The 8,544-nt window shown below is 62.4% G+C and overlaps 1 protein-coding gene across 3 annotated transcripts in view; it reads right to left on the minus strand.

Moving 5' to 3' along the window:
- The window catches only part of LOC137427749 (uncharacterized), a 46,295-nt gene extending 45,131 nt beyond the window's left edge, over window positions 1-1,164 (minus strand). The window contains exons 1-4 of one of the 3 annotated variants that reach the window (XM_078777807.1): window positions 928-1,139; window positions 587-649; window positions 419-475; window positions 200-307 (exon numbers count right to left, since the gene is read on the minus strand). In XM_078777807.1, the coding sequence (XP_078633933.1) occupies window positions 200-307; window positions 419-475; window positions 587-649; window positions 928-1,069 (370 nt within the window). In that variant the 5' untranslated portion in view covers window positions 1,070-1,139. Of the gene's footprint in view, window positions 1-199; window positions 308-418; window positions 476-586; window positions 650-927 lie in introns of all 3 variants that reach the window. The other 2 variants (XM_078777808.1, XM_078777809.1) reach the window with 2 other exon arrangements.
- Between the last annotated feature and the right edge of the window lie 7,380 nt (window positions 1,165-8,544).

Consider the following 8,544-nt stretch of genomic DNA (forward strand, 5'->3'; position numbering starts at 1 on the left):
CTTCCGTGTCCCTCTCTCTCTCCCACCCTCGTTTCTCCCACTGCCTTCATTGTATGTTCTATGTGTTAGCTCTTACACGAGCTTCGACTTAGTATTATTACACGAGCTTCGACTTAGTAATAGTATATACAAAAAATAAATAAATATTCATTTGGTTAAAAACACTTGGGAATGATTCAGAGTTTCATTCACTGCTCACCTTCTGTTATGAAGGAATCTTCACACGGTTCTTCCTTCACATGAGTGATGTTCAACATCGGAGGAACGTTACCATGGAAACCTCGGGGTATCACTCGACCCGTTTCATCTGTGGAGAAATGGAATGACGTCATTTTCTCTATTATAAAATAACAAATAATAAATTGAAAACTTATTTTAAATTCAACGAATAGATGTTTAAATGTCGTTCTGAACTCGCCTTGTGAGGAACAATTCTCCCCAAGTTCAAGTTTCACCTTCACCTCCTCATTTAAATCTACAACAAGATAAATCGAGTCTGAAACCAAACTCAACACACCCGATCCCGCCATTCCCATCATCCAGTATCGTCATCTTCAACTTGTACAATGTTATTATGGATTCTTACCTGGTGAGGGGAAACCACCTGCAGGTTCAGGTTCCACCTTCACCACCACTATAGCCATAGGATCTGCAGAGAAACAAAACCTGTTTAGTGTTTTAAACAAACATCAACCTCGGAGTTGTTAATTGAACACGACATATTGGTGGACAGGTTGGGTGTATGACAAGAACAAGCAGATTCGATTTTACTTCAGGTCCGAATCCGGATCCTGCCTATCAGTGGGATACAAAAGGTAACCTGTTCAGGCAGGTGGAGGTAAATGCTCTCTACGGTGTGTATTCAAATTTGACCATCGGAAGAATAAATCAACATGAATTCTCCATCATGATGAGAGAACCCCGTACCGGGTTCCTGGTCCGTCCCGTCCCCTCCATCACGAAGCTTCTGAACGTCCAGGATCCTGAACCCACAGATCCCAGCATCCTCTCCTCCATCAGAGCCCGCGAAGCTCGGATCGTGAGTGAAGCTCGGGGAATCTCGATCCATAACCGTCAGCACCGAATTACAGAACAAATTCCCTCAGTTCGCATTCGTCTCTTCCCCGCCTCAGATAAAGGAAATCGCTGCCACGCTCTTTCAATAACAAAATCAATTACAATATTAATCTACTGTTATTTTACAAATTTTCCAAACGAAATACATTTACTGAAGTCTAAAGCCACCCTCCTGGAATACTGTCCAAATTCGTTTAATTTTCACGGAGCAAACGGTGAAAAGGAAAGAGGGAGGATGTACAAGCCCAGCCGAAGGATACACCGAGAATGACATGCTGCCGCGAAACGTGAGAATGTCTCTGGACTCCATCGTCACCTTTTGTTTAAGTTTGGTTCATTTTCATGTAAACAAGTTCCTATTGCATTACATTTGATATGATACCATTGAATTAATTATTTGATTTAACATTTTTTAAAAATTAATATACTGTGGCGGACACAAAAGCCCACTGGCGTGGTGACATCATTCCACGCACCAAGTGGGCGGTGGCCACGTCCGAGGGGTAGGCGTGGCCTCATGAGAGACACCGGGCGCTCAGCCCGGAGTGGTACAGTGTTACAGTGTAGTCTTGAATAAAGGCGTTTATATGTTACCGCTTGTCCGCTTCCTCCTTGCTCACAAGCAGCGCGCGTAACGCCGCGCTTTATTGGTGACCCTCGACGTTGGATCTGCCGGAGCGATCCTTCCACACGCGACGCCATCGCCATGGCCGCCTTCGTCAAACTTCCGGAATTTTGGGAGGCTCAGGCCGAAGTCTGGTTCGTCCAGGCCGAAGCCCAATTTCAGCTTCGGCACCTCACCGGCGATGACACGCGCTACTGCCACGTCGTCGCCTCCCTCGGGCCCGGCACGGCCGCTCGAGTTGTGTCCGTCCTTCGCCACCCACCGGACGGCCACAAGTACGAGGCACTCAAGCGGCTACTCCTAGCCACGTTCAGACTCACGGACGACGCACGGGCCGACCGCCTCCTGGATCTCCCCGAGCTCGGTGAGACGCGCCCGTCGGTCCGAATGGACCATATGCTGTCACTGTTGGGCGACGAAGCCCCCGGTTCGCTATTCCGGGCGCTTTTCCGTCGCCAACTTCCAGCGCAGGTTCGCCTCGCGTTGGCCGGGACCGGGCTAACGGAACCCCGAGCATTGGCGGCCGAGGCGGACAAGTACTTCGCCGCTTCGGACACGCGGGCGAGCGTTGGCGTGGCCGTCACGGCCTTCGACGCTGCTGTTCCACAGCATCATCTTCTACAGCACGCTGTGGTTCAGCAGCATGCTGATACGCACCTCGTGAACGCCGCCACGCCCCGCCCACCGCCGCGGCGAAAACCGCCACCGCGGGGAAACCCGTCGACTCCACCGGCCTGGCGGAGCCAGCCGCGCTCCTCCAGCTCCACCACCTGGTGCTGGTTCCACGCCAAGTTCGGCCACGAAGCTCGGCGGTGTCATCCGCCGTGCTCCTTCAACGGGTCGGGAAACGCCCGGGCCGGCGCTCAATTGTGGCGATGAGCGCCGGCCGTTCGAGCAGCCTGCTGTTCATAACGGACACCTTCTCCGGGCGCCGTTACCTGTGCGACACGGGAGCACAGGTGAGTGTCATTCCCGCCGGCATGTCAGACAAGCACGCCGCGGGTGGGGGCCCCGCGCTGCTTGCCGCGAACGGGACGCCCATCCGTACGTACGGAAAACGCTGCCTCTCTCTGCGGTTTGGAGGGCAGGTTTTCCGATGGACGTTCGTCACCGCCGACGTGCCCATGGCACTGCTTGGCGCGGACTTCCTGTGCGCTAATGGGCTCCTGGTCGACGTCAAGCGCAGACGGCTTGTCCAGGCCGAGACGTTCAGCTCGCTCGCATGTGCGTTGCCCAGCTCAACGAGCGGCTTGCCAAGCGGCTTGCCGAACGATTCGGTTCCGGCCACGTTGGTCTGTACGCTTCCGGCAGCGGACGCATTCACCCGCCTCCTCGCCGGTTTCCCGGCCCTCACGCGGCCCACCTTCTCGGCGGGGGCCGTCAAGCACGGGGTGGCCCATCACATCCCCACCGTCGGGCCACCGGTCTACGCCCGGGCACGCCGCCTCGAGCCGACGAAGCTGGCGGTGGCAAAAGCGGAGTTCGCTACCCTGGAGCGACTCGGCATCGTTCGGCGCTCAGAGAGCGCTTGGGCGTCGCCGCTGCACATCGTGCCGAAGCCCGGCGGGGGATGGCGACCGTGCGGGGACTATCGCCGTCTCAATGACGCCACGACTCCCGACCGCTACCCCGTCCCCCACATTCAGGACTTTTCCGCCCGTTTGGCGGGCAGGTCCTTCTTCTCGAAGGTGGACCTCATACGCGGCTACCATCAGGTCCCCGTCAGGCCGGAGGACGTCCCGAAGACGGCGGTCATCACGCCATTCGGACTCTTCGAGTTCCTGCGCATGCCCTTCGGTCTGAAGAATGCGGCTCAGGCGTTCCAGCGACTGATGGACAGCGTCCTGCGCGACTTGGATTTTGTCTTCGTCTACCTGGACGATATCCTCGTCGCCAGCGCGTCCCGCGAAGAGCACCTACGCCACCTCCGCACGCTCTTCGAACGCCTGGGCCAGCATGGCCTGATTGTGAACCCCGCAAAGTGCCGGTTCGGCGCCGCCACAATCGATTTTCTGGGGCACCGTGTCACCAGGCACGGAGCCGTCCCCCTGCCGGCCAAGGTGGAGGCGGTGAAGGGGTTTCCGCGCCCCCGCACGATCAGAGGGCTGCAGGAGTTCCTGGGCATGGTGAACTTTTACCATCGGTTCCTGCCCCGTATCGCCCAGCTCCTGCGCCCCCTGCACGAAGCTCTCCGAGGTAAGCCGGGCAAAGGCGACGTTACCTGGACCGAGCAGATGCACACGGCGTTCACGGGCGCGAAGCTCGCCTTGGCTAACGCCACCATGCTCGCGCACCCGGCGCCCGATGCACCGATCGCCCTCACCACCGATGCCTCGGACTACGCGGTGGGCGCGGTGCACGAGCAATGGGTGCGTGGAGCTTGGCAACCGCTGGCGTTCTTTAGCCGGCAGCTTCGCCCGCCCGAACGCCGTTACAGTACCTTCGACCGCGAGTTGCTCGGACTTCACTTGGCGGTCAGGCACTTCCGCCATCTGCTCGAGGGCCGGGCGTTCACTGCCTTCGTCGACCACAAGCCGCTGATCTTCGCGATGGGCAAGGTCACCGAGCCGTGGTCGGCCCGGCAGCAGCGTCACCTCTCGGCCGTGTCCGAGTACACGACGGACATCCAGCACGTCGCGGGGAAGGACAACCCGGTGGCGGATTGCCTTTCCCGGGCCGTCGCCCACGCAGTCCACCTCGGCATCGACTATGCCCGGATGGCAGCGGACCAGGCCGCTGACCCCGACGTCCAGGCCTTGCGGACCGCCGTCACGGGCCTCCGCGTCACCGAGGTGCCGTTCGACGGCGCGGGCGCGGCCCTCTTGTGCGACGTCTCCCTCGGGCGTCCTCGCCCCATTGTGCCCGCGGGCTGGCAGCGCCAGGTGTTTGACGCCATCCACGGCCTGTCCCACCCGGGCGCGAGGGCCTCCCAAAGGCTGATCGCCGACAAGTTCGTCTGGCATGGCCTCCGGAAGGCCGTCCGCGGCTGGGCCAGGACATGCCTCGCGTGCCAGCGCGCCAAGGTGCACCGGCACACCCAGGCCCCGTTGGCCCCGTTCACGGTGCCGGAACGCCGGTTTGACCACGTCCACGTGGACCTGGTGGGACCTCTGCCCCCCTCGCGGGGTTTCACCCACGTCCTCACCATGGTGGACCGCACCACCCGGTGGCCGGAGGCCGTGCCCTTGGCGTCGACAACGGCGGCCGATGTCGCGCAGGCTTTCATCGCCACCTGGGTCGCCCGGTTCGGCGCCCCCTCAGACATCTCATCCGACCGCGGCCCCCAGTTCACCTCGGAGCTCTGGGGGGCGGTTGCGCAGGGGCTCGGGGTCCGGCTGCACCGAACCACGGCCTACCACCCCCAGGCTAACGGCCTGTGTGAGCGATTTCACCGCTCATTGAAGGCCGCGCTCCGGGCCACCCTCCGCGACGGCGGCTGGGTCGACAGGCTCCCCTGGGTCCTGCTGGGCCTCCGGACGGCGCCCAAGGAGGACCTGCGCGCATCCGCGGCGGAGTTGGTCTTCGGGCAACCGCTGCGGGTGCCGGGCGAGTTCCTCCCCGACTCCACGGCACCATGGTCCGCGGCACAGCAGCGCTCCGCTCTGCAAGAGACCGCCCAGAGGTTCGCCCCGGTGCCAACGGCATGCCACGGGCACCCACCGACGCACGTCGCCCCGGAGCTTCGCACGGCGGAGTACGTCTTCGTCCGCCACGATGCCCATCGGACACCACTGCGGCCCCCGTACGACGGGCCTTTCCGCGTGCTGGAGACCGGGGCGAAGCACTTCACCCTGGACATCGGCGGTACTCCTGACCGCGTTTCGGTAGACCGCCTCAAGCCGGCCCACCTCGATGTGGACCATCCACCGCCAGTGGCCCGACCCCCACGTCGGGGCCGCCCTCCTGCGGGCGGACCCCCGGCACCGCCCAGCCCCGCCGCCACGCCGCCCCCCGGTCCTGCACCCATCCCAGGAGCAGCCAGGGGCATCCCACCTGGCATCCCTGCACCCCGGACGCCGCCGATCGCCAGGGGGCGCTTCGGCCGGGTCATTCGTCTGCCCCGCAAACTGGCCCTCCAGGTGCGCGGGAATTCTGGGGGGGCGCGTGTGGCGGACACAAAAGCCCACTGGCGTGGTGACATCATTCCACGCACCAAGTGGGCGGTGGCCACGTCCGAGGGGTAGGCGTGGCCTCATGAGAGACACAGGGCGCTCAGCCCGGAGCGGTACAGTGTTACAGTGTAGTCTTGAATAAAGGCGTTTATATGTTACCGCTTGTCCGCTTCCTCCTTGCTCACAAGCAGCGCGCGTAACGCCGCGCTTTAATACGATTGATTAAACATATTTATTTATTTATTGATAGATAGTATTGTAGGAGCTGGGGCTCCCACGTCGATCAGAAGAATGGACGCGACAAAAAGCTGGAATTCATCTGAGTTGCTTTATTGAAATCAAACACTCAGGCACTCTGAAAACCCGTTTATCGGTCAGCAATATATATCTATTAACCCAGGGGGTTTGCCCAGGCCCGGCGCCAGGGGGCGTGGCCCAGCGTCCTGGCTGCGGCCTGGCAAGTTGAGGGCGAGCCTGCCCGGGCATGCGGGCGTCCCGACCGAGGCCTGGCAAGTTGAGCGCGGGCCTGCCCGGGCGTCCTGGACGAGCCCGGCATGGTGATCGCTCCGCGTCCTTGATAGGTGCAAGGCGATTGTGAAACCCCAGCGGCAGCCGCTACACACGTCCCCCCAGAATCGACTTGCACCGGCAGGGTCAACTTGAGGGGGGTCCTGATGACCCGGCCGAAGCGACCCCTGGCGGGTCGTGGGAGGGGGTCCGGTGAGGTGGTGGGCGGTCGAGTGGGGGGCCCCGTGGACGGGGGGCGGCCTCGCCGCGGCGGAAGGGCCACCCGTGGTGGGTGGTCGACGTCCACGTGCGCCGGCTTGAGGCGGTCCACTGTAATCCGGTCCGACCTGCCGCCGATGTCGATGACGAACGACTTGTCGTCCCGTCGTAGCACCCGGAAGGGCCCGTCGTACGGCGGCTGGAGTGGCCACCGATGTGCGTCGTGACGCACAAAAACATACTCCGCTGTGCGGAGTGCTGGGGGGACGTAGGACTGGGGGTCACCGTGGTGGGATGTCGGCACGGGGGCAAACCGTCGGGCGGCCTCCTGGAGGTCCGCGCGCTGGTGAGCTGCGGACCAGGGACTGGTAGCGTCGGGCACGAATTCGCCCGGGACGCGTAGCACCTGGCCATAGACCAGCTCGGCGGTGGATGCCTGGAGGTCCTCCTTGGGGGCCGTGCGAAGGCCCAAAAGGACCCACGGCAGCCGGTCGGCCCAACCGCCGTCTTGAAGGCCGGCCATGAGCGCGGCCTTCATGGAGCGGTGGAATCGCTCGCACAACCCGTTTGCTTGGGGGTGGTAGGCCGTAGTACGGTGGAGCTTGACCCCCAGGTTGCGGGCGACCGCGCCCCACAGCTCGGAGGTGAACTGTGGTCCGCGGTCTGACGAGATGTCCGCCGGTGCGCCGAAGCGGGCGACCCAGGTGGCGATGAAAGCCTGCGCCACGTCGGCGGTGGTGGTGGAGACGAGGGGAACGGCCTCCGGCCACCTGGTGGTCCTGTCCACCATGGTGAGCAGGTGTGTGAACCCCCGTGACGGGGGGAGGGGGCCCACCAGATCCACGTTGACGTGGTCGAAACGTCGTTCGGGCACGGTGAAAGGTGCCAGCGGGGCCTGGGTGTGTCGGTGGACCTTGGCCCGTTGGCAGGCCGTGCAGGCGCTGGTCCAATCGCGGACGTCCCGACGAAGGCCATGCCAGACGAAACGCGCCGACACCAGCTTCTGGGAAGCTTTCCGGCCCGGGTGGGAAAGGCCGTGGAGGGAGGCGAAGATGCGGCGTTGCCAGGTGACGGGCACGATGGGGCGAGGCTGGCCTTGGGAGACGTCGCAGAGCAGGACAGTGTCCGCGCAGGGGATGTCGGCCAGGCGGAGGCCCGTGTCCGCCGCCCGGAGGGCTTGCACCGTGGTGTCGGTGGTTTGGTCCGCCGCCATAAGCGCAAAATCCACGCCCAGGTGGACCGCGTTCGCGCTGGCCCGGGAAAGACAGTCGGCCACGGCGTTGTTTTTGCCGGCGACGTGCCGGATGTCCGTGGTAAACTCCGACACGGCGGAGAGGTGGCGCTGTTGGCGGGCCGACCATGGCTCCGTGACCTTGGCCATGGCGTAAAGCAACGGCTTGTGGTCGACGAACGCCGTGAAAGGTCGGCCCTCCAGGAGGTGGCGGAAATGGCGGACGGCCAGGTGTAGACCGAGGAGCTCCCGGTCAAACGTGCTGTATTTGAGCTCGTTCGGCCGGAGCTGCCGGCTGAAAAAAGCGAGTGGCTGCCAAACCCCGTTCACCCATTGCTCATGTACGGCGCCCACCGCGTAGTCGGAGGCATCCGTGGTGAGGGCGATGGGAGCGTTGAGCACCGGGTGAGCGAGCAGTGTTGCGTCGGCGAGGGCCCGCTTTGAGCTTTGGAAGGCCGCATCCATTGCTGCGGACCAGACGATGTCGTGCTTGGCCGGCTTGCCCCGGAGGGCTTCGTAGAGGGGCCGCATGAGGTGAGCAGCGCGGGGCACGAAGCGGTGATAAAAATTCACCATTCCCAGGAATTCCTGCAGGGCCTTTATGGTGCGGGGACGCGGGAACGTGGTGATGGCCTCGACCTTGGTTGGCAGCGGCACGGCCCCGTTCTTGGTGATGTGGTGGCCCAAAAAATCAACGGCCGTCGTGCCGAAGTGGCATTTGGCCGGGTTGACGATGAGGCCGTGCTCGCTGAGGCGCTCGAACAGTGTTCGGA

The sequence above is a fragment of the Myxine glutinosa genome, chromosome 5, assembly GCF_964187855.1.
Source record: "Myxine glutinosa chromosome 5, kmMyxGlut1.1, whole genome shotgun sequence".
In the NCBI taxonomy this organism is placed as follows: Eukaryota; Metazoa; Chordata; class Myxini; order Myxiniformes; family Myxinidae; genus Myxine; species Myxine glutinosa.